This window comes from Phycodurus eques, chromosome 11 (assembly GCF_024500275.1).
Source record: "Phycodurus eques isolate BA_2022a chromosome 11, UOR_Pequ_1.1, whole genome shotgun sequence".
NCBI classification, from domain to species: Eukaryota; Metazoa; Chordata; class Actinopteri; order Syngnathiformes; family Syngnathidae; genus Phycodurus; species Phycodurus eques.
The window spans coordinates 25,556,380-25,582,741 of record NC_084535.1 but is presented as its reverse complement, the minus strand read 5'-3'; the positions used below and the strand labels follow the sequence as shown (position 1 = coordinate 25,582,741).

At 44.0% G+C, this 26,362-nt stretch overlaps 1 protein-coding gene across 6 annotated transcripts in view; it reads left to right on the top strand.

Annotated features, from left to right (window-relative positions):
- birc6 (baculoviral IAP repeat containing 6) overlaps positions 1-26,362 on the top strand; it is a 184,394-nt gene that overhangs the window by 16,500 nt on the left and 141,532 nt on the right. For all 6 annotated transcript variants that reach the window (XM_061690491.1, XM_061690495.1, XM_061690492.1 and 3 more), the window contains 8 exons: positions 199-336; positions 858-1,051; positions 4,674-4,785; positions 5,032-5,114; positions 5,238-5,463; positions 5,572-5,741; positions 7,029-7,087; positions 7,228-8,865. In XM_061690491.1, the coding sequence (XP_061546475.1) occupies positions 199-336; positions 858-1,051; positions 4,674-4,785; positions 5,032-5,114; positions 5,238-5,463; positions 5,572-5,741; positions 7,029-7,087; positions 7,228-8,865 (2,620 nt within the window). The remainder of the gene's footprint in view (positions 1-198; positions 337-857; positions 1,052-4,673; positions 4,786-5,031; positions 5,115-5,237; positions 5,464-5,571; positions 5,742-7,028; positions 7,088-7,227; positions 8,866-26,362) is intronic.

Genomic DNA, 26,362 nt, shown 5'->3' with positions numbered 1-26,362 from the left:
TTAAAATATTTAACAAATGTCTGCAATATAACAGAGTGAAAAATTTAAGGGGGTCTGAATACTTTTTATACCCACTGTATGGATTTTACTCAGCAAAACCAGGTCCCTTATGTTAAATGTATTCAGGAGAAAATTGCGCCCATGGTAAGAAATAAAATCTGCATTGTTTTGACCAATGAATTTGTTTTGTCTTCCTAGGCCCAGCATCTGCTGTCAGCCTGTCAGGAAAAGATTGACGTTTCAAACACAAAGGGCTATGAACTCTTTTTCGTCCAGCTAAAAGAAGGCCTGAAGAATACCTCACATGAGACAGCAGCCAATCACAAAGTGGCCAAGGTTGGTCTGACAGCTTCACTCAACTTCATGCTCTTACTGTTGAATCACAGGTTTTGGCTTCAGGATGAGAGTAAAAAATCTTGTCAATCCAGAATTCCATAATAATAAAACAATGATCTTGGACACCTTTACAAAAAAACAGAACACTCTCCAGAAGTCCTGTTTTTCATGCCCTGCTCCAATTTCTTATATATTCTGTGTGTTTTAGCTTTCTCAAGTTTAGGTCACTATATAAATGTATTTCTATTTTATTTTATTTAAAAAAAATTGTTTTTTTTCTACAAATATGCGGATGCTGACCATTTTTAGTTTTGCACAGTTGGAATAGTTTAATTATGGATGGGGTTGGAGAATCCCAATGAAGAAATCCATTGTTGTGCATCGTGATGCTGATGGAAACAATTCAATTAAGACATATTAATGTGTTACTAAATGATGAAATGAAGCGAGCAAATATCTTCTCTGATCTGATTATTTTTACACTAATCCTGAAATGCTTTTGCCCCCCCTCTTGCTCTCAGTGGGCGACAGTAACGTTCCAGCTTCCTCACCATGTGCTGAAGCTGGTTGCCAGTGCCATTGTTTGTGAGCTCAAGAAGATCAACCAGAACATTGCTGCCTTGTCTGTGGCTTCATCCATCATGGACAGACTCTCCTACCTCTTGTCAAGCGCCCGACCTGAGCTTGGCGTGGGGCCTGGGCGCTCTGTAGATAGGTGAGCAATCTGCAAAAGAAGAAACAAACCCATCTATTAACCATTTGGGAATTTTGGTCATGAGAGAGTTTTTTGCTATGCCTAACAGTCAGCAACTTTGAAAACAAAATATTTTGGCATTGATAATAATTCAGAAGTACAATATACCATACTTAATGTGTGTGTTGTATTACTGCATGATTCCATAATACAAGTTAGTCATTTTTGCTTTCTTTTAATACCTCAACCATGAAGAACAACATAAAATAAAGTACCGCATTTTCACAACCATAGGGCGCACCGTATTAAAAGGCGCAGTCTCAGTTACGGGGTCTATTTCTGTATTTAACACATCCATAAGGTGCACCGTATTATTGGGTGCAGGCATGGTAAGACATACGCTAGCTTAAAACATACAGTAGCATGCATCCACGTTAAAACAATGCTTTTAAAAAGGCAGCGGGAGCAAAACTGAGTTCGGTTTTACTTTAGTGAAATATTTAACAATGTACTCACGTTATTTTTTGATCAATCCTCATCCACAAATCCATCAAAGTATAAATGTTCTTCTGTATCCGAAATGAACAGCTGGGCAAGTTCTCAATCAAACACGGCAGGTTCGAGTCAGTCTCGTTGCCGTGGGAAAGCAACAGTACAACCAGACACGTTAGCCCCAGCATCCACAATCCATTCACAAATTGTGGCGTAACTCGCCCGGCGCTGCCTCCTTGTCTTAGTAAAGCTGTGTTCGCCATCTGTCATCCATGGCTCCCACGCCACTGACTTCACTTTGAACGCTCTGTTTACGCGGATGTCCAGCAGTTCGTCAAGCCTCCTGGAGTGATGGCAAGCCCCGAGTTATTGCACTCAGTCGAATGGTGACTGTAGAGACGCTTCTCCCGGCTGATCGTTGCTCATTAATCCATTGCTCGAGTTGGTCTTCCAAGTCTGGCCACCTCGCCTTGTTTCCGCGTTTTCTTTTCCGTTTTTTTCCGCGGAAACTCCGCTTCGTCTTCTTGACTTGGCGAAGCTCGTTTTCCTGCTCCCTCCACTTGCGAACCATGGATTCGTTGATCTTGAATTATCTCGCGGCTGCTCAATTCCCATTTTCCTCCACGCTTGCAGCTTGCAGTTTAAACTGTGCTTCATAAAAGCGTGTCTCTTTGGAGGTGACATTTTTGGGGGTCCTAAGCCAAACCGATGTTGTTTTGCACAATGCACACCCCGGAAATGCTCCCAATCAGTCAAGCGGGAAAAAAAACAAAAAACAAAAAAAAAACACCCCGGCACTGTATACCTACTGGGGGCGTGGCTTTAGCATCCTACTTCACGCACCCTTCCCCTGTCCTCAGCCTCGTCCGCTTTTACTCTGTGTAAGCAGCGTGTCGACAGGAAATGCTAAAAAATAAAATAAAATTCAAGCGGAGCGCTCATCACACAGCATTATTTATAGATGTTGGAACTCGGTGCACACAAGGCGGTTTGAAGAATATTTTAGGTGTGCCTTATGGTCGTGAAAATACGGTAATTTTAAGATGAATTTCACTGACTTAAATGACTGCTGCGAACCTATTCAGTGATAGTTGGAAATCATGGCTTGATGAAGCCAACAGAACCACATCCTCTGCGCCACCTCAGCAGAGACTAAGGTCACAAAAATGCAGAGGTGGGTAGTAACGCGCTACATTTATTCAAGTAACGTTTTAAATAAACTGTACTTGTCGCAGTACTTTAAATGCACCGTACTTTTTACTTGAGTATTTATGTGAAGAAGGATCGATACTCAAGTCACAATGAGTGGTTGACCTCTGAATTGTTGCAGTTAAAAAATTTAAATGGTGGCAGGTGTGCATCGACTCCCATATATTTTTCTTTTTTTATTTTATATGATGTTCATTTTCTGATTTAAAAAATAAAAATAAAAAATACATTTAATAAAATACAAAATCAGAAGTTACTCAAGTTACTCTTGTACTTTTTTCATTGAGTACTTTCTTACTCTTACTCAAATATTTGGATGACTACTTTTTACTTTTACTTGAGTCATATTATTCTAAAATAACAGTACTCTTACTTGAATACTTGAATTTGGCTACTCTATCCACCTCTGCTAAAATGAAACCCCCTCAATGTCTTGGCTGGACCTAGAAAGTTTATCAGTAAAGGTTCTGAACAAAATTTATGCCAAAGGGCAGCCTTGGTGGAGTCCAACCCTCACTGGAAACAAATCCGACTTAACTGCCGGCAATGTGTACTCAACTCTGGCACTGGTTGTACACGGCCTGTATCGGGTTCCAATACCCCATACTCCCAGAGCCCCCTCCACATTAATCAGATAGGGACAGGGTTGAATGGTGTGCACATGTCTACAAATCACATGTAGACTGGTTTAGCAAACTCCCATGCAACCTCCAGGACCCTTCTGAGGGTGTAGACCTAGTCTACTGTTCCAGAGCCAGGACAAAAAGCACACTGCTCCTAAGTCTGACGTTCACATTCCTAATAGACTCTCTTCTCCAGAACACCCATATAGGTCTTATGTGAATTTCCTTAAGTCGTTCTTCATAGCCCTACCAGACTCCGATGTTCGAGGTTTTGTCTCAGTGCCCGGCCAGGCTCCATGGGTGCTCAGCCTTGAGCCCCACCTCCAGGCCTTGCTCCAGAGGAGGGAACTGTGACATGGTGCAGGCGAGGGAAAATTTGGTTAAATTTTGTTTTTCGTCATTGTTTTGGTCAAGCCTAAACAAAGGTTTTATTTTAGATTTTAGGGTATCAGTTCCCTGTTATGTATGGATGGAGGAAGAGACTTATATTTGAACTTGATTCAGGATACAAATGGGCAATGTTTTTGGCTTGTCTACTTCACAGCAGAGAGGTTCTGAGTTCTCGGTGGGAAGCTCAACCTTTAGCCATTTTCTGTGGAGTTTGCATGTTCTCTGTGTGCTTTTGTTGGCTTTCTCTGTGTATGCCGGTGTCCCCCCACATTCTAAAAACATGTATACTAGATACATTGAAGACTGACTTGACCATAGGTGTGAATATGAGTGTGAATCTTGTGTTTATACATATGACTTGTGATTGACTGGTGGCCAGTCCAGGTTGTATTTTTTATTTATTTATTTATTTAACCAGATAAAACCCATTGAGATCAGGATCTCTTTCACAAGGGTGACTTGGCCAAAAGGTCAGCAGCAGCTAGACTGTGTCAATTAAGGTCCAATGATGTTTTTCAAATAACACAGCAACAATTAAACATTTAAAACACATGTACTGTTTGGTGGTCTTAATCTGGAAGTCCCTCAGCATAGAGCGGAAGTGGAAAAAGTTCAGAGAGTTTCAATATAGTCAGCAGAGTAGTCCATGCCGTAGGTTCAGTAAAGCTGAAAGCTCTTTTCCAAAATTCAGTCCTTATTCGAGGAACAGATAACGCATGCTGGGTCTTGTCCAAATTCCGCTGGGATATCCTCTAGCTCACCCGTGACCCCAAACAGGATACGTTGTAGAAAATGAGTGAATGACTGAATGATTAGAAAATTCATCCCCACGGGATAATTATTTTTTTGCACTGTCAACTATAATCAAGTGTACGTTACATCATTTCCTGTATATGAGATGTTATTCTGATGCTCTTTGTCCCCTATAGATCTTTAATGTACAGTGAGGCCAACAGGAGGGAGACGTTTACATCATGGCCACATGCCGGGTACCGGTGGGCTCAACCTGATCCAATGGCTCAGGCAGGGTTTTACCACCAGGTACGTTCAGAGAGAACTCTCTACACCTGTCACCTCTGAGTAAAAACATCTATCTTTTGCTCAATTGATCATAGATGGTGGTTTATGATACCAATACAAGATGATGCTGCCCTTTAAAGTACATTTAACATGAACAAAAAATATGCTGGAGCACACTATCATCTATTCATGTGTCAAGTTACAGAATTGGTAGTACAGCTGTGCAAGTGATTAAAAACCACATTGACCCTTCCTCTCTTCGTATAGCCTGCCTCATCAGGGGACGACAGAGCCATGTGTTTTACCTGCAGTGTATGTTTGGTATGTTGGGAACCAACGGATGAGCCTTGGTGAGTGAATATCATTGACTACAGAACGTATTGAGCATCTCATAGTGTTAAAGTGTGTTCTACACACGCATAATACTATATGTACTGTATGTATGCCATTTAGCATTTCTCCATCATCCCCAGGTCTGAACATGAGCGACATTCTCCCAATTGCCCATTTGTAAAGGGTGAGCACACACAAAATGTTCCTTTGTCAGTGACACTGGCAACCAGTCCCGCTCAGTTTCCAAACAGTCCTGACAGTTCAGACAAAATTGCCTGCTACGGCTTTGGCAGCTGCCCACAGTTTTTGGCTGTTGCAACAAAGAGAGGCAAGATCTGTATTTGGGACATCTCCAAAATGATGAAGGTCAGATTAAACTTCGTATTATCCGTGCTGTGCCTTGTATGAAGAGTTTCAGATATAAATGGTAGTACTGAATGGTCAGACTCACTGTATGCATGCTATTACAAACAGGTACACCTGAAGTTTGACATTAATCCATATGACCCGACCATCCTGAGGGAGCTGATCCTGTGTGGTGGTGAGCACAGCCAGCAGACCTTGACCGAGTCTAGGAGACCCACTTTAGCCTGGCTTGAGGAGTCTTCCTTGTGCTCAGATCTGCCCAAGCTTGAGGGAGATAGGTGAGCCTCACTTTTAAAGTTTACCACTCTGTTCTGTGATGCTGGTTGACCTCTGAATTGTTTGTGTTTAAACACAATGGTCAACCACCTAAAGCCTTTATTTATGACTGTTGTTACATTTTGGAAATCCATCCATCCATTCATTTTCTATACTGCATATCCTCATTAGTAATGTGGAGCTTCTCCCAGCTGACTTTGGGTGAGAGGCGAGGTGCACCCTTGCCTTTACTGGTGGCCAGCCAATCGCAGGGAAATAATTCAAAATTCTAAGCAGTCATTAAAATTACATACACAGTGGACCCTCGCCTATACGCGGTTTGCCACCCATGGATTTGCCTATTTACAGATTTTTTTCCTTTTTTTTTTTTTTTATTCAACCAACCCTCGTTTTTCATGGAAAATACTTATTGGCGGTGTATACCTGCTTATTCAAGAATTATTTGGGTTTTTATTTTATTTTTTTAATGCAATTATAATGGGCGTCAATTATTCACAGATATTCGTCATTTGTCTGCCCGGTCCATATCCCACACAAATAGCAGTGGGCCACTATATGCACATATATACCTATTACTGCTTAATCAACATTCACAAAAAACATGGTGTGTATCTAGTTTTAAAATTGTGCTTGCCATCACACCACCATCACACCAAACGCCAATTTATTCTAGGTGTTCCGAGTTGGGACTGCCAAATTATTATGAGGGCAAATCCACCTTACTTGTTCGATAAGTCGAAAAAGTCTCCTAATTCTGTGACATTTACTAAGTTGGCAACATTGAACCCACAAGCTGTTGCTTTTGCTTGTTTGTACTGCCCACACGCCACACACACCACATCACAATAAAAGCCCCACTTTCAAAATAAAAGCAGTGCATAGTTTACATTTTATTTTGACTTGGTAAAGACTTTGCAAGGGCTGGTCGGAGGCTGCTTAGGTACGGACGTGGCCCCTGGGCCACACTTTACTCAGGTCAAGGTGATGTCATTATCACAATTTTTCTTTTTTGCACCCTTTATGGTGGCATCAGAAAAACAGAGAAAACATATAAATTCTCTTTGAGATGAATTCTAGTAAGATTTGTTCGTTTGTTTGACTGACTGCATGGAAAACTATACATTTAAAAAAACATTGTCTCGAGTGATCTTTTAACAATTTGATGGTTGTAAATGTATCTTTTAGAGATTCACTTCATTTTTTTTTTGTGTTGCATTATTGTATTTTGGTAGTTTCCTGTCCACTACCAATTTATTTAGTTATTTGTTTTTTTGTTTGTTTTCTTTAAGTGATGACCAGTTGGAGGATTCAGATAGCGATGAGCATTCCCGGTCCGAGTCAGTAACAGGTATGCCGCCCACACACGGAATGTGTTTTTGTCATTTCTTTTTTCATCTATCAGTCTGGTGCCTTCTGTCTTGACATTGTTATAAGTCCAAGTTTGAAGATTTGTATGTACTTTCTTAATATATTTTGTCTCTCTTACAGGTCAACCTTCTCAGTGGGAGGGCATGGATGTGAGCCTAGGAGTGACGGCGCTCAGTGTACTCCAGCAGCCAGAGAAACTGCAGTGGGAGGTGGTGGCCAGTGTGCTGGAGGACACAGTCAAAGACCTGGAGGAGCTGGGTGCTAATCCCTCACTGAATAAAACCAAGGCCCACAACCAGGCCAAAGCAAAGGACAAAGTCCCCGAGCACCACAACATTCCTTTCCCCTGCTTGCTGGCCGGAGGCCTGTTCAGTTACCGCACAGCATCTAGCAACTCCACAACTGGACCACACCCCACAGTCCCATCATCAACTCGCAGGGTGTATGATAGTTCAAGTAGAACTCAGGGCCCTGAGCCCTTCCAAGCAGGGCCTATCCAGGACCAAGGTCCCATGGAAATAGATATTTGTAATTCCCAGACGGCTGCCCCGGAACAGTGCTTCTCTAACTTGGTACGTTCTCAGCCTCCAAGTCCTTCTTCTGTGTCATCTATGCGCAGGACTTTACCTGTGCTGTTGCTGTACAGTATCAGAGAGACAGATGACAAGAGCTCAGGGCAGGTGTTTGCTCAAATGAACAACCTAATGAGCAAGGGTCTCCACGATGAGAGCTTCACTGTGCCACAAATTATTGAGATGGAGTTTGACTCACATGAGCAGCTTCTTCTTCAGGATCCGCCCATCACTTACATTCAACAATTTGCTGACTCTGCAACTAATCTGGCAGGCTTTGACGGTCAGATGGACAAATGGAACACCTTAGCTGCCGCTGCCTCCTCTGCCCCGCCTCGACCTGGAACGCTAGTACAGTGCTTGAGATTGCCCAAACAGCTAGAAGAGGATAATCTTTGTGTGGACTCAATTACGCCATGCTGGGATGGTGTACACCTTCTAGTCGGGCTGCAGCCATGCAATGTAGACTCTTTGAGTGGGGCAAACCAAGTCGAAGCCCTGAACAATCTCAACCGCCTGCACTCTGCCCTCTGCAGCCAGCAGAAAGGGGACACCCGACATCCAGTTGCCAATGGGGTGGAAGGCAACCACCAAGAGGGCACACCTCCTCAATCCACCTTCATCCTACCTTCAGGGGACCAACAGCAAACGTGCCCAAGCGGTGGAGGCTATCTTGCACTCTATAAGCTCAACTACTCTACCCGTATTGTAACCTTGGATGAGGAACCTGTCAAGGTGCAGCAGATATGTCAGCCCTGTGATGCAATTACCTCCCTTATCCTGCTTCCTCCAGATGTGCTCGACAGCAGGGAAGATGACAGCGAGGGGACTCCAGAGGAAGCTCCTTCTGGTTCAAAAAATGGCACATCACGCTTTGGAATCGGCTTGGCATGCTCTGCTGCCAATTTAACTCGTACTGCGAGTGGAGCAGCCACAACCAGCAGCAGTGCCACTGCTACCACTCCCTCCAACAGTCTTAAAGAGTCCAAGAAACAAGAGGTGGTAGGCCTGGGCCACTTGGTGGTGACTACACAGGGTGGGAATATATTGATTCTTGACCTGTCTACGTTGGAGGTTCTAACCAAGGTGGAACCCCCGAAGAAAGAGGGAGCAGTGGAAGACATAGACCCCTTTGTCTCTGTAACTTATTGCTCTGGGACTGACCGCCTTTGTGCCTGCACTAAAGGTAAGTGTTTGAATTCCATTAGCATCACTGTTGACCTCGAGGATAGATGGGATAGTGTTTGTGTGTAGATAGGATTGTGTGTGTGTGTAAGTTTAATTGATCGGGTGTTTTTACTGTGTAGTGATTCCGTGCTGCGGAAACATACAAATGACAAATGATTTTGGTAATTACCAGTGTTGTTAATTTAGGGTAACTGTGGCATAAATCTTAAAGTGGGTGGAGGATTTGTTTAGCAATGTACTTGGGCTGTCACGATCGAATCTTTTTAGAATCTATTAACCTATAGATATTTTGTCGAGTAGGCAAGTAATCATCCCCCTCGCCTCCCACCTTTTCTTTTTTATATTAATAGCATTCATTTTATTCTCATTTATGAGGGGTGAGCGTCTATCTTTAAACTGGATATGTTCGTACTGAGTGTATGGTATAAACTCTGTACAGAAGTTGACAACAAAAATAGCTTTTGCTAAATGGTAAGCATTCGCGATTAGCATTAGCACACTGGCAATTACCATTGTCGGAAAAACAAACAACTAACTACCATTCAGTTCACTCATACATCATGTATTATGTACATTATACATCAAATAGTGTCTGTCATTTTTGTCAATGTTTTTCACTTGTCCAGCAGTGCGTCCGTCTGCAACAAAACAGTGGCCAAATTGTTCCCGGTGACGCAAATTGGCTCTATGCAGCGCAAATTTGCTTTTATTACCATTTTTGCTTCGACCAATTTTTGTGGTCGACTTAGCCTAATTAGACGATATTTAAAAACATTTATTTATTTATTTATTTTAAATATTTTTTTCAGCCCCTCACTGTATACACATAACCACTCACAGGACAAATGCACACAGACCATTCATTCATCCACCCATTTTATGTTCTGCTTATCTGCACAAGGTTCACTGGTGTGCTGGAACCTATCCCAGCTGACTCTGAGTGAGAGGCGGGGTACACCCTGAACACACACATAACATACATACAAATCAGTCATCTTTTGGCGAAATCCGCCGTTTTGAACTCAATATAGGCCATTTATGTGAATCGGAGTTCAGTCGCCATTTGTCATAGGCTGTTTCGTACTCCTTGAATGCTGGCACCTAGATACATTCCATACATCCACTAACCACACAGATGTAATTTCTGAATATTACTCCACGGCGGACGAATATGCAAGCGCACCGGCCTGAGGTTCTGCCTGTGAGCTCGGGACCTGCTTTGGATAAGTCACAGGAGTTGTCGAGACCAGAAAAAACATCTCTGCCGCGGTGAAGACGTAATGGCACTTTTACTCTGTTAGAATGATCTAAATGTCGCTCGCTACTATTATTAATTACCCACGCGCCCCGTCAATTACCCCGCCCGCCCCCAGGAGAGCAAGACTCCCCCCCCCAACCTGCAGGGCCCACGATGCAGCCAGTCCCGCCCAGCCAGAGGGTGGCACGGTGTCCCTTGTTTGTTGGAAAGTAGGGCGGATAGGGGCACCCGACAAGGGAACGATAAGGGAGGTAACCCAGTGAGCAGCCGCGGGCATGAGAGGGGAGCCCCAATGCCAAGCAGTCATCCAGCCTGGAGGGCCCAGCCTCAGGAGCACCACCATAAAGCTAGTGAGAACCCACCTCCCACTCTGTTACTATGACTGGCAGGTCCCCGACTGGCAGTAATTGGCCCTACCCCGTGTATCAATGCTCCCACCGAGTGGTGCATTCAAATCTGGAGAGGCCAGTGGGCCGAGGGGGCAGGGCGGGGCTCCCAGTCAACTGCTGCCTAACAGCCAAATTCCCCCCACCCAAGACCCACTGTCCCCCAGAGATGGGTGTATGTGGTGCATTAAAATCCAGGGGGGCAGGCAGGGCGGAGGGGCAGGGCGCCCGGACCGGGAAACAGCACTGACATGCTCAAACCCAGGCCGACACCCTCACCCTCCCGACCCCGTACCGGTCCCCCAGGAACCCCTGGATATGTGTCCCCAGAGGTAACTCGCTATACATATAATTGATTTTTTTGTTCTGCTGATATTTTCTTCTTACCAAATATATTGTACAATGAGATTTAGCCAGTGATTGATGTTAATAGCATGTTTGTTTTTCCAGTTTAATATAATTGTTTTCTTGGCAGTAGCTCACGCCACAAGTAATGATTGTGAATATTTATTAGGAAAGGTCGATTGTGCTTAAGTCGCCAAGTATGCACAATCTTGGGGAATGTGGAATCCTGAAATTAAAAATATGAGAGTTTCTGTGTAACCGAAGACCAAAAGCATTGAATTGTTGTACATTCCCATATACCATGAAAATAGGTGTCTGGGGTATTTTTGGTGCATTGCGCGCAATTATTAGATTGAGAAAAGCCCATTTTATGGATAGTATACTGAGTAAAGTGTGTTCTATGGAGCACTTTATATTATATCACTCATTTTATGCATAGTATACTGAGTAAAATGTGTTCTATGGAGCACTTTATATTATATCAGATGTAAATTTGTGCTTTTTGTCATTCTAAACCTATTGTTACATATCTGTATCCAGGAGTTACAGTCAGCGGACATGGAAAGGTCTTCTTCCCATTTAGTGATTGGTGCATTGATTTAGTGCATGAAATTAATTTATAAACTTTCGGGAGATGTTTTTATTTTTTTTTCCTTTGCGGAAGAAGGTTCAATATTTGCTAGACAAACTCTGGCAGTTCAAGGGTGCTCTGGAGTGTTGGTATTCTTTTTTTTATTGCTGCTTTTAATTTACTGTATTGAAGAAAGTTTCCGGCGGCACGTTGGACAACTGGTTAGAGCGTCAGCCTCACAGTTCTGAGGATCCGGGTTCAATCCCCGGCCACGCCTGTGTGGAGTTTGCATGTTCTCCCCATGCCTGCGTGGATTATCTCCGGGCACTCCGGTTTCCTCCCACATCCCAAAAACATGCATTAATTGGAGACTCTAAATTGCCCGTAGGTGTGACTGTGAGTGCGAATGGTTGTTTGTTTGTATGTGCCCTGCGATTGGCTGGCAACCAGTTCCGGGTGTACCCTGCCTCCTGCCCGATGACAGCTGGGATAGGCTCCAGCACGCCCACGACCCTAGTGAGGAGAAGCGGCTCAGAAAATGGATGGATGGATGGAAGAAAGTTTCCGTCTTATTTGGAATTCTTGGAACAGTTTGTGTCCTCAAAACATCGTTAAATAGTTGTTGTAGGTGGTCTATCCATGTTGTTCACATGTGCTAAAATGAAGAGGTGTATTGTTAATTTTGAAATCTAGATTATGCCAGATTGGGGAGAGCATACTGGGAGCTAATTGGGACCCTGTCGATTATGAATTTTTCCACCAAGCCGTTAAGGTGGATGCGATTATTGGGTTCTTGAAGCATTTATGGCTATTACATAGTGACAGCTTCTTCAATCACAACGGAGGCTCAGCTGTCTTTTCTGAACGTTACAGTTCAGGTTCTTTATTAATAAAATCAAGAACTCACCATTTCTTGGATACAGTTGAGAACACTTCTGGTAAAACAAACACTCCTGGCACTAATACAGTTCTGCGTACCCATGCTTGATAATCACAACCTTTTATAATCAATATGTAATCATGTAACCAGCATTTAAACACAAATAACACAATAATAATAATAAGTCACAACATCCTCCCACCAGATGAACTCTTCATCTGTGTTGGCTAATTACCTTTAACCAATCTCTAGGGGGTATAATAATTGAACAGGCCTCCTAAATATACTACCTGTAGCAGTGCGAACGTTACAGGAGCGTATGAGACCATCCCTACCTGGAAAGACCTCTACAACGCTATCCATTTTCCAAATCTGTCTGGGTGTGTTGTCCTCCCCAATGAGAACAACAACTCCTACTTTAAGCGCTGTTGGGGTTGGCGTCTACCTTGTGAGCTGATTTCAAGTCCATTAATTGTCAATAGTCTCTGCCGGTATTTCTCCCTTCTACCGAGTTGCTCAGTATTTGCTGTGAGTACCTGAACTGGTGAAGGAACAGTCTTTGGTGGCAAGGAAGTCAGGTGTTTACCAACAAGGAAGTGAGAAGGGGTAAGTGGTTGAGGCTCTAATGCATCACTATGCACATAAAACAGGTCTAGAATTCAACACTACCTCAACCTCAGTAAGTACCGTTGTGAGTTCCTCATAGTTCAATGAGGCTTTCCACAGTACCCTTTTCAAAGATGTTTTTACAGATCTCACAAACCTTTCCCAGAAGCCCCCCCACCAAGCTGCCCGCTCAGCAATGAACTTCCAGGTGATTCCTTTGTCAGTAAAAAAATGCAGTGAGCTCTGACCCTTTGATAGTTTGCCATAACTCTTTCAAATCTTTGTCGGCTCTTTTAAATGTTCTCACATTATCAGAGTACATGATCCTACATAGCCCTCGTCTTGCAATGAACCTCTTCAGAGACAATGGAAAGTTCTCTGTGGTCATATCTGAGACCAATTCCAAACACACTGCTCTGGTTACTGCACATGTAAACAGTGCGATTAATGCTTTTACCGACTGTCCCTTACTTTCAACATACAAGGGTCCCGCAAAATCTTTGCAGTAACTTCAAAAGGAGGTGACTCAGTTACTCTATCCCTTGGTAAAGGAGCAGTAATCTGCTGTACTGCTTTAACCTATAGTTTTCTCCAAAGGTAACAAGCAGAAACAATGCAATTTACAAGCTGTCTCCCTCTCAAACTCCAGCAATGTTCTCTGACTTGCATCAATGTGTCTCTAACACCAGAATGCATCACCTTATCATGACATGACTGAACCAATAGCTCAGAATACCTGTGATTTGTTGGTAGTACCCAGGGGTGTTCTGTAGTCTTCCCCCAACACTTAGTAGACCATTGTCATCTAAGAATGGTTTCAAGCCTTTGATTTTAGAGTCTCCTTTCACATTTTGGTTTGACCTTAGCTGGGATATCTCAGAGATAAAACAACTCTGTGTAACTTTTACCCAGTACATTTCAGCAGCAAAAATCTCTTCAGTAGTTAACTCTCCCTGAGCATTCTGATCAGACCTTGTTAGTTACAAACTATTTCAGTGATTCTTAACATGGTCCCGAGTTTGCTCTACCGTTCTAAATTCAACAAAGGTACAGTTTGTTCAGTGCTAGTGAGTTGGACAATAGTCTGATACTTAGATTTCAGTTCAGCGTTTACCTCATTCAGCACAAACCCATTATCAGTGTCCAGTTCCCTTTCAGTTGTAGACAGTGCAGTGGGTCCACTCCACGACAGCTTGCTTTCGATAAGGTTCTGTGCATGCTGACCTCGTGTGGGTAAGTCTGCAGGGTTCACCTTGCCAGCACAGTGGGACCACAACTCCGGGTTTGTGAGTCCTTGTATTTCAGCCACTCTGTTGGCCATGAATGGCCTCCACCGCTGGGCTGAGCTGCGGATACAGTGAAGAGTGATAATTGAGTCTGTCCACATGTAGAGCTGGTTCTTCTCCATGTTCAGTGGTTTGAGAAGACTGTTCCCTAATCTTGCTCCAATAAGTGCACCCATAAACTCCAAGCGAGGTAATGTAATTTTCTTTAAGGGTGCAACCCGGGATTTGGATGACACGAAACTGGTAATAGTTTCTCCTTGTCTGTTTTGTCCTTGTATATATGCCATAGCACTGTAAGCCTTTTCACTTGCATCACAGTAGACATGCAACTTAACAGTATGTGGCTCTTGGTGAATCTCAACGTGGTACCACCTGGGAATGACCACAAGGTGGAGCAGTGGTAGCGCCATACACCACTGTTCCCATTTCTCAACTCAGGGGGTAACAGTTCGTCCCAACTGAGCCATCTCTCCTACATTTCTTGGAAAAGGCACTTAACTCTGACAGTAAAGGGAGTGAGAAACCCAATGGGGTCAGATATGTGGGCTGATATATACTGATATTTTCAGTACACTTCTCTTTGTGTTTTCTTTGTTTAAAATGTCTACCAGTTCCTTTTGATGAAAGGCAAATTCATCTCTCTCTGGTCTCCAAACTTCTCCTAGCACTTTGAGCACATTTCCACACGGATCTGCTTCTCCATTGAACTCTATTCCAGTCTCTTTCCACATGCCCCTCAGGTCAGACGAGTTGGTAACCCATTTGCAGAGGTTCATGCCTGCCTGAGAGAGAATGTCCTTTGCTGTGGTGTCACCTCTAGAGCTTCTTGTACAGTCGGTGAGCTCGGAATAAAGTCATCTACATACAGAGTCACTGAGTATCTGCACTGTCTTTGGTTGTTCTGTTTCAAACTGCTTGAGATGGGTTTTGATGGTGGCAGCGAGCAGGAATGGACACTCCAAAAACAACTCTGTTCCTTCTCAGGACACACACCTCATTTTTACAGTCCTTAGTTGGAGTTCCCTGCATCCACAGGAATCTAACAGCGTCCTTGTCTCATTCAGCAAGAGAGATCCGAAGAAAAGCCTTGGTTATATCAGTAGTAAAGGATATTTCGTCCAATCTGAAGTTAATAAGCACATCTAGCAGGTTTGGGTTTAGATTCGGCCCAGTGTGCAAACAGTCATTGCGGGATGGGCTGCCTTCCTCATGTGAGGATGCATCAAATACCACTGTTTAGTTGTAGCCTTGTCCTCTCTTACAACAGTGTGATGTGGCATGTAGTATTTTACAGTCTCTTAGTTCCCTTCCTTGGTCTCATGCTCTGACACCTCCTCACAGATCCCTTGCTGCAGGTAGTCCTGTATTACATTGTCATAACTGGCATAAAAGTTTGCATCAGTTTTTAGTTTTCTCATAAGAGTCTCAAAATGTCTTTTTGCTACTCTGACGTTGTCTGGAAGTTGGTCCTTGCCAGATCCCCATGGTAACTCCATTTGGTAGCGTCCATTTTCAAATGTTGTAGTCTGTTCAAAGTATTGTAGTATTTCTGAATCCTCTGGGTTCTCTGCCTGTTTGTTTACAATACCCAAAGACTCAACTTCCCAGAATGCTTGCAACTGCTGAGAAATCTGGTTGTCTTCGGTCAAGATAATGTGCATGCAAGTGGTGTCCGTAACACTGGAGGTATTCACTGGTCCCTGTAAAGGTCATCCAAAAATGCTTTTGACTGCCACGAGTGAATTTGTGACCCTTTGGACCTTTACAGTAACTGCTTGTTAGTAGTAGTCTGCTCCTATTAGCACTTCCAACCCTTGATCAGTGGCACCCTCTAGTGGAAGGTCTGCAAGTCGCAGCCCTCTTTTCTTTAACTCTGCTTGAATGGGCTCACTTGGGACCTTTATCACAGCAGTACACAACTGAGGGGTCTCTACAGCTTCAATCTCAAGTCTCTGTTCCGTGTTCCACATATTCTCTAGCTCAATTCTCACAACATTGCAGGGATGGTGGAACCAAAAACATGGAGGTTTAGCGTCTCTTACCTCACAGCTGGCAGTCCTAAGGCTTTTACAACACTTCTGTGAATGAAACTACGCTGGCTGCTTCCATCTAACAGACATTGAGTTATCTTTCTCTCTTTTGGTCCTACAGTCCATGTTTTAACTGTCTGAAGCAGGACTGTGTTCTGAGTTTTTGTCTTAAACCTTGCAGGGCTTCTCACAGAAGACAACACAGCTTCTGTATTTCCACTATTATTGGTAGAGTCAATACTTGACTTAGCTTCAGACTGCTCACAAACTGATAAGTGGTGTTTCCGGTTGCATAAGCTGCACAAGACTTGCACTTTGCAGTATTTAGCAAGGTGTTTTGGCCAGAAGCAGAGATTGCACTATCCAAGTTTTTTCAGTTTATCCTTACGTGCACTTACTGTATGTTCGGGACACTTCTCTGGTTTGTGGTCACTGCTATCACAATACACACAGGTCTGGGAGACAGCGCTGGCTGTATGCAAGGCGGACGGGACGCTCCACTTTCTGTGTTTATCGCAGGCATAGGATGTCTTACTCACATGCTTGTGTTGCGGGCTAAGATCCTTCAAAGTCTGGTCTGGTTTGGTAAGCTGAAGTGCCCGTTCACTGCTTTGCATTTCATTTTGGAGGAATTGAATCAACTCTGGCACCTTCCATTCGTTAGTCGGTTTTGGTTGGCGGGTGTAGGCAAGTGCGATGTCCTCCGGAATAAGCTGTAGTAGCACTGGACAAAGCAGGCAGCTATACGTGTCGCTCTGCACTCCAAGGGACTCCAAACTGCGTATCTGGATGTCACATTCATCATACAAATGCCGCAAAGCTGCAACATCAGATCATCATCTCACAGATGTCAAGTTCAATAGTTTGGACATATGGGCACTTATCACAATGTCCTTTTTCCCAAAGCGGTTCTGGAGTAAGTTTATTGCGCCATCATAGTTGGCATCTGTCATTGTAAGTCCTGCAATAGTTCTAGCTACTGCTCCTGTTGGGTAGGATCTGAGGTAAGTAAACTTGTCTGTCTTGCATAGTGCATCATTTCTGTGAATAGCTGTATCATAACGTGACCAGAATTCTCGTACCTTGTTATCATTAGCTTAGGAAGTTTTAACAGTTTGTCTGAACTGTGATTTGAATGAACCGCTGCTTACATCGCTCACTCGCGCTCTCGGTGGTTCCCTGGTAATCTCCACTGACTCGATGAGGGTAGTGGCACAAACTTTCCAAATCAGAATCCGGTCCATGTAATCCAGTGTGTTTGAAGTGTCCTGATCGTCTGTGGGCGTCTCATCTTCTATGCCTTTGCCCAAGCCCACTAAACCTTCCTCCTTCATTGAAAAAACTGCCACAATCTCACGTAGTTTGTTGGTATCTGGTCGCTCTTTGACTGGCTCCACCTCCAGGCGGGTTAACAGCCTGGTTGTAGCAGCGCGGATAGTCGCCCGCTTCCTCTTCATGCCCTCCAATGCCTCCATACGGCGGTCGCTAAAGTGAGCCGTTAGCTGTTCACAAAAAGTTAAAAAGTCCTTATTCCCGGGTTTTGGCACCAAATTTTACATAGTGACAGCTTCTTCAATCACAACGGAGGCTTGGATGTATTGTCTGAATGTTACGGTTCAGGTTCTTTATTAATAAAAATCAAGAACTCACCGTTTCTTGTATACAGTTGAGAAAGCGGCAAGAGAGAGAGAAAAAAAACAAGCCATTCCTGTTTCGCGCCTTTCACAGTAAAACACTTCTGGTAAAACAAAATAAACTCCTGGCACTAATACAGTTCTCCGTACCCATTCTTGATAATCAGAACCTTTTATAATCGGTATGTAATCATGTAACCAGCCTTTAAAGACAAATAACTCAATAATAATAATAATAATGTCACAACAATGGCGTTTAATACTAATAAATGGGAGTTTGATGTTGTTGCACTCTGCCTGTTCCAATTTTAGCCAAGAATAATGCTCTTCATTGTGGTGAATCGATTTGATGAGGTACTGTAATTAGTTAGCTAAATAATAGTGTTTAAAGTTGGGAGCATTTAGGCCTCCCTCCTGTTTACTTTTCTGAAGAGTGGATGAACTAATTCTATTTTTCTTATTTTTTTTAATACAAAGTTATTACAGCAGAATCTAATGTTTGAAAGCATTTAAGTGTGGGCTTAAATGGAAGCCCACATTTAAATGTAAAGATACATTATTTATTGTAAAAATAATGTTTTGAGCAATTAAGTACACAAGTATATACAGTAAATGAACAGGTCATTGAAATAGACACATTCCTAAATCTTATGTTCGGTTATCGTTTTTTTAAACTCACTGATCGGTGATCGGCCCCAAAATTCCTGATCGTATAAAGCCTAATTTACAACCCCAATTCTAATTAAATTGGGACGTTGTGCTAAACATAAATAAAAACAGAATATAATGATTTGCAAATCATGTTATACCTATAATAAATTGACTACACTACAAAGACAAGATATTTAATGTTCAAACTGATCAACTTTATTGCTTTGAGCAAATAATCATGAGCTTAAAATTTTATGGCTGCAACACGTTCCAAAAAAGCTGGGACAGGGTCATTCTTACCACTGTGTTACATCACCTTTTCTTTTAACAACATTCAATAAACGTTTGGGAACTGAGGACACTAATTGTTGAAGCTTTGTAGGTGGAATTCTTTCCCATTCTTGCTTGATGTACAGCTTCAGCTGTTCAACAGTCCGGGGTCTCCATTGTCGTATTTTACGCTTCATAATGCGCCACACATTTTCAATGGGAGACAGGTCTGGACTGCAGGCAGGTCAGTCTAGTACCCGCACTCTTTTACTACGAAGCCACGCTGCTGTAACACATGCAGAATGTGGTTTGTCATTGTCTTGCTGAAATAAGCAGGGGCGTCCATGAAAAACACGTTGCTTGGATGGCAGCATGTTTCTTCAAAACCTGTATGTACCGTGTTGAACGCTGAGCTGAAGTCCACGAACAGGATCCTCGCGTAGGTCCCTGCACTGCCATGTTGACTGCATCATCCGCAGATCTGTTCGCTTGGTAGGCAAACTGCAGGGGGTCCAGCAGGGGACCTGTGACACTCTTGAGGTGGTCCAGCACGAGACGTTCAAAGGACTTCATGACCACAGATGTCAAAGCGACAGGCCTGTAGTCATTCAGACCAGAGGTTTCTTGGGGACTGGATTGATGGTGGAGCGTTTGAAACAGGGTGGAACTTCGCACATTTCCAAAGATCTGTTGAAGATCTGAGTGAAGACTGGAGCGAGCTGGTCCGCGCAGACTTTGAGGTAGGATGGGGACACATGGTTCGGGCTTGCCGCTTTGTTAATCTTCTGTTGTTTGAAGATGCGTCTCACATCCTGTTCATGGATGGTTAACGCAGAAGTCAGAGGTGTGGTTGTGGTTGTGGTTGTGGTCGCGGGTGCGGCCGGGTGGGTGTGTGGTGTGAAACTGTCCTTTTCATATCTGCAGTAGAAGGTATTCAAGTCGTTGGCTAGTGTGCTATTGTTCTCAGCTTGGGGAGATCGTCGCTTGTAATTAGTCAGCGATTGGAATGCATGCCGGACTGATTTCGTCGTTCGCGCTAAACTGTTTTTCCAACTTTGCTGCATAGATCCTCTTTGCAATGTTAATTTCTTTAGTAAGCTGGTTTCTAGCTCAATTATACAGGGCCCTGTCCCCGCTCTGATATGCATCTTCCTTAGCTTGGCGAAGCTGCTTTAGTTTAGCTGTGAACCACGGCTTGTTGTTGTTGAATGTCCGAAATGATTTTGTTGGTACACAAACCTCTTCACAGAAACCGATATAGGATGTGACAGTGTCCGTATATATTCATCCAGGCTGCCAGCTGAATTTTCAAAGACACTCCAGTCTGTGCAGTCTAAACAGCTTTGAAGTTCCATCTTGGCTTCATTGGTCCACTTTTTGACTGTTTTCACTGTAGGCTTCGCACATTTAAGTTCTTGCCTGTACGTCGGTATTAAGTGAATTAAGCAGTGATCAGACGAGCCCAGGGCTGCACGAGGTATAGCACGGTATGCGTTTTTTACCGTAGTGTAGCAGTGGTCTAAAGTATTATTTTCCCTGGTAGGACAGTCGATGTGTTGCTTGTATTTAGGGAGTTCGTGGTTGAGTTTAGCTTTTGTTAAAGTTTTTGCCACCTGTCCCAGCTTTTTTGGAACGTGTTGCAGCCATAAAATTCTAAATTAATGATTATTTGCTAAAAACAATAAAATGTATCAGTTTTAACATTAAATATCTTGCCTTTGTAGTGTATTAAATTAAATATAGGTTCAACATGATTTGCAAATCATTGTATTCTGTTTTTATTTGTTTAACGCAACGTCCCGAATTCATTGGAATTGGGGTTGTAGATTGGTTAGCTCTGTGCGTTTTGGCGAAATATTAATCCCTAAATACTTAAGGTTTCCTATAGGAATGGGGTAATTTGGGATTTGATCTACAGGATTCCATGAGTTTGCTGTTATTGGTGGTATTGTTGTATTTGTCCAGTTGATAAAGTAATCTGATATTTGTGAAGATGTTTTAATGAGAGTGAAGACTGTATTTGACACCCGTAACATCGGCGACAAGAGTTGATCCGCTAGTACATCTTGTATTAATTAGGAAACACGCATACAATTATCTAATTAGTTTACGGGTGTTCATGTTAAATGGATTAAACGACGGAGCGATGTTGGGGATTTTGTCAAAACAGATTGAACTAACTTCAAATTCAGAACTGGCCAATAGAAACGGAAAAATACTGTACTTGATATTTTCCTGGATGATGCATTTGGGAGTAGCCTTTGAAGTTGGTAATAGTAAAAAATGAAGTGAAACAGACAATGATTTTAGTCAATTATTTTTCAGAATGAGTGTGCTTAAAGAGGAGGATGCTATTCATGTGGTACAGCTTGAAGCAGGCATCAGGTGCAGGTGGAGATTTGCCTGGTTCAATTTTGAGGCCAAAACAAAAAGCAAAGAAATTAGGCAAATTGAATTTTAATCATCAATCTAATTGATTTAATCATCAACATGTACTTGAACGGTCTAAATACATGTTTTTCTGCTTGAAGAAAATGGTGTATTTTGCCATATTGTACTCTTCAAAGTCTTCCAGATTGCTTAATTTATGTTAAAATAAAAACAATTCTCTGCAGGGGCCAGGGGGATCCCCCCAGACCCCCTCTAAAGTGTTTTTTTTGTTTTTGTTTTGTCACGTTTTTCATGCCTTTGGTGTTTGCATGTCTGATATAAACAAACAACCATTCACACACACATTCACACCTACGGACAATTTAGCGTCTTCAGTTAACCTACCATGCATGTTTTTGGGATGTGGTTTCCTGGAGTACCCAAAGAAAACCTACGCAGGGGGTAGAACATGCAAACTCCACACAGGCGCGGCTCTGAACCCAGGTCCTCATGCAGATGTGCTAACCAGTCGTCCACCGTGCCATACAAACCATTAGCAATAACATAATTCACACATACACGGAATTAAAGGGGAACTAAATCCAAAAATATTTAAAGCAAAAATACATTGTATTGTCCCAGCAATAGTAAAAACACATTCTGATTAATGTGTTTGTGGGATAGGAATTAAACGGAATGTCAGCTGCACACCAAAAGTGACGTCGAAGTTCAAGTAGCACATTGCCTGCTAGTGAAATGGGCTGTAGAATTTTGTTGGCTGAGAGATTGTTGAGAGCGATGTAGTTTTTTATCATTCGATCCTGTGTACACCTTGTCTGAGATGAAAAATATGCAGCGGCCATCAGAGGAAGTGTATCGAGGAGTAAATGGAGCGATGTACATAGACTTGAGTGAAAGAGATCTGCAAAAAGAAATCCAGATTGGCTGACAACTATGTAATTACATGTAAGGATGGGCAAGTAACGATACCAGCCTTATTTCAAAGTCGCAGATACAAGTGAAGGCTGCCGATACCAGCCACTGATACTTAAGGCACATACTCCTCGCCAGTAGTTGGCGCTATACTGAGGCTGTTTGACACATCGACGAATTATCATATGGGTCACAAAGAAAGAAAGGTCTTTGTTCACAATCTGTTATTATGTTAGTTGAAATTTAATGTTGTACTTGTTGTGTCAGTCAGTACTCAAATGTAGCTTTTGTACAGGTAATGCAATCGAACACGTAGCTTTTCGTGAATATCTTATCAGAATATTTACTGTCCATCCATTTTCTACCGCATATCTGAGGTCGGGTCGCGGGGGCAGTAGTTTCAGCAGGGACGCCCAGACTTCCCTCTCCCCAGCCACTCCATCCAGCTCTTCCGGGGGGATCCCGAGGCATTCCCAGGCCAGCCGAAGGATGTAGTCTCTCCAGCGTGTCCTGGGTCATCCCCGGCGGAGCCTTGGTGGTGTCCAACCCACACCAGAAACGAGTCTGACTTACTGCCAGATATGCGGACCAAACTCTGACTCCGGTCGTACAGGGACCGAACAGCCCGTATCAGGGGGTTCGGTACCGCATACTCCCGAAGCACCCCCGACAGGACCCCCCCGAGGGACACGTCGAACGCCTTCTCCAAGTCCACAAAACACATGTAGACTGGTTGGGTGAACTCCCATGCACCCTCGAGGACCCTGCCAAGGGTGTAGAGCTGGTCCACTGTTCCACGGCCAGGACGAAAACCACACTGCTCCTCCTTCCCGATGGACCCACCTCTCCAGCACCCCTGAATAGACCTTACCAGGGAGGCTGAGGAGTGTGATCCCCCTTTAGTTGGAACACATCCTCTGGTCCCCCTTCTTAAAAAGGGGGACCACCACCCCAGTCAACCAATCCAGAGGCACTGTCCCCGATGTCCACGCGATGTTGCAGAGGTGTGTTAACCAGGACAGCCCTACAACATCCAGAGCCAGAGGAATTACGGGGAATCTCATCACAGTGTTGATGGTGCACTGCTTCCACCTCCTGAGACACCGGATGGTGGACCAGAATTTCCTCGAAGCCGTCCGGAAGTCTTTCTCCATGGCCTCACCAAACTCCTCCCATGCCCGAGTTTGTGCTTCAGCGACCAACAAAGCTGCATTCCGCTTGGCCAGCCGGTACCCATCAGCTGCCTCAGGAGTCCCACAGGCCAAAAAGGCCCGATAGGACTCCTTCTTCAGCTTGATGGCATCCCTTCGTGGATCGCCGCCCCGACAGGCACCAACCACCTTACGGCCACAACTCCGGTCGGCCGCCTCAGCAATGGAGGCGCGGAACATGGTCCACTCGGACTCTATGTCCCCCGCCTCCTCCGGAACATGAGCAAAGTTCTGTCGGAGGTGGGAGTTGAAACTCCTTCTGACAGGGGATTCCTCCAGACGTTCCCAGCAGACCCTCACAATACGTTTGGGCCTGCCACGTCGGACCGGCATCTTCCCCCACCATCGGAGCCAACTCACCACCAGGTGGTGATCAGTTGACAGCTCCGCCCCTCTCTTCACCCGAGTGTCCAAGACACGCGGCCACAAGTCCGATGACACGACCACAAAGTCGATCATCGAACTGCGACCCAGGGTGTCCTGGTGCCAAGTGCACGTGTGGACACCCTTATGCTTGAACATGGTGTCCGTTATGGACAATCCGTGATGAACACAGTAGTCCAATAAGAGAACACCGCTCAGGTTCTGATCGGGGGGGCCGTTCCTCCCAATCACGCCCTTCCAGGTCTCACTGTCATTGCCCACATGAGCATTGAAGTCCCCCAGCAGAACGATGGAGTCCCCAGCGGGAGCGCTCTCCAGCACCCCTCCAAGGACTCCAAAAAGGGTGGGTACTCTGAACTGCTGTTTGGTGCATAGGCACAAACAACAGTCAGGACCCGTCCCCCCACCCGAAGGCGCAGGGAGGCTACCCTCTCGTCCACCGGGGTGAACCCCAATGTACAGGCGCCGAGCCGGGGAGCTATAAGTATACCCACACCTGTTCGGCGCCTCTCACCGTGGGTAACTCCAGAGTGGAAGAGAATCCAACCCCTCTCGAGAGGACTGGTACCTTCGAGCCCCACCTCCAGGACTGGCTCCAGAGGGGCCCCCGGTGACCTGCATCCGGGCAAGGGAAACCTGAAACACTGAACCCTTATTCGCTCCCAGTGGGCCTTGCATGGCAGCAGCTGCTCATTGGTCTATGAATGTGTGCGTGAGTGGGTGAATATTAGGGTTGACCATCGTTTGAATTTGAGCGATTCCAGTTCCAAACAATTCTCGATTCAGATTCTTTTGGGGCCCGGGTCAAAAAAGTTTGGATGTCTTAAATATAGGGGGTCCAAATTATGAACATCCATTTTCTTAGCAGCTCGCAGCATAGACTTAAAATGAACATTTGACTCGGGCTTCTTTTTAACCATTATCTATATCAAACTTATGAACTACAAGGCAGTGTGTGTGGAACTAATCTAATTGATTAATTTATTAATTGTTCTCTCTATGTTGGCATTGATGTGTTTTATTGTTACACTCACCCAACTGACTTGAGAGTTGACTTCAGTGAAGCTCCGCACGGTGTAGGCTGAGGCTTGGAGCGCGTCAGACGCTACACATTGTGAAAGCCTCCTTTGCACAATATAATCTTATTCCAAGTGTTGCACTGAGGCGACTGGTCATTAATTTTAACAAAGTTAATTTAAGACACACTTTTGTTCGCCTCCACTGACATTGGGTTCAAGCACGTCTTTGTGCGCGTTCTTCTTCATAGGTTTTCGGCGCTTCTTCATTGGTTTTCACCAATTCTTCAGGGTCGGAGGACAAAAATGTTTTAATTTTTAAATTTGAACAATTCCGGGAGAACCGGAACGTTAGTCCCTCTTCCAATCTGTTCTCGATGCCCAACCCTAGTGAATGTGAGGCTTTGTAAAGCGCTTTGGGGACTGTGATGGTGTCGATAAAGCGCTATATAATCATGAAAATAAGGCCTGCCCTCGATCTGCAAGACTTTGTGGTTGGGTCCGCTAAAGACGAGCCCTTAACTTGTCAATCAAGTATACGTTGACTTTCGCTGCAGTCAACTCCTCTGAATAAGTGTGCCACAGAGGTTATGCTTAATAAACAGTTAACGTTCCCATATTTGCGTTAATTGGGGACTAACAAACACAACAACTTGGATGCAAAAAAAACAACGTTTTAAATGACTTTGCTGCGGTGGAGCGAGCGCTTTAGCGCGTTAGCTTGCGGGCTAGCAAGCGTAACAGTTAACTTTCCCGTGTGTGTTAATTGGGGACACACAACAACTCAGAGCGAACTGTTGATGTTTTAAATGGCATTGCCGTGGTGGAGCGAGCTGTTTAGCTCCTTAACTCGTTAGCTCGTGGGCTAGCAAACATAAGAGTTAACTTTCCCGTGTGTGTTAATTGGGGACTCACACAAAAACTCAGAGCGAAGTGTTGATGCTTTAAACGACGTTGCCGTGGTGGAGCGAGCCGTTTAGCTCCTTAACTCGTTAGCTCGTGGGCTAGCTCGTTAGCTCACAAGCTAGCGAACATAATAAACAGTTCACTTTCGTGTGTGTGTGTTAATTGGAAACCAATTGGGGAGTTTAGTGCTGATGTTTTAAACGACATCACCATGGTGGAGTGAGCTGTTTAGCTCCTAAACTTGCGGGCTAGCGAACATAATAAATAGTTCACTTTTCCTGAAATGTCTCTGTTGTGTGAATATCCACACTGTAGAGTATTGGACGGAGCCAACACAAGCAAGAGTACCCGTCCACCGGCTCACCAGCGGCAAACGATAGTTGCCAACTCTCTGCTCACTATATCATCCGCGTGCCAGCTCACCACAACAATGACAATTTATTGAGTCCGGAAAAACTGTCCATTATTTTTTTAATCGAACGATAGGTGCATTATAGTAATTATTGTGACAGGTCTAATCAGAATCTACATCAGTTGGTGCATGGAAGCAGCTTGTACACCCACACATTGCACAGTGAAACAGCAAAATGTAATTTTTTCGGTAGATAGATCTATTTATTTGGAACGTTTTCTGTACTCAAAATGCACAGTACCTTTATGTCAACAACTGCCTCCTTTTAAAATGTCACATACTATGACAGTGCTCAACATTTTCGATATATAATAAATTGTATCACCTTTATTGTATTGGCTCAGCT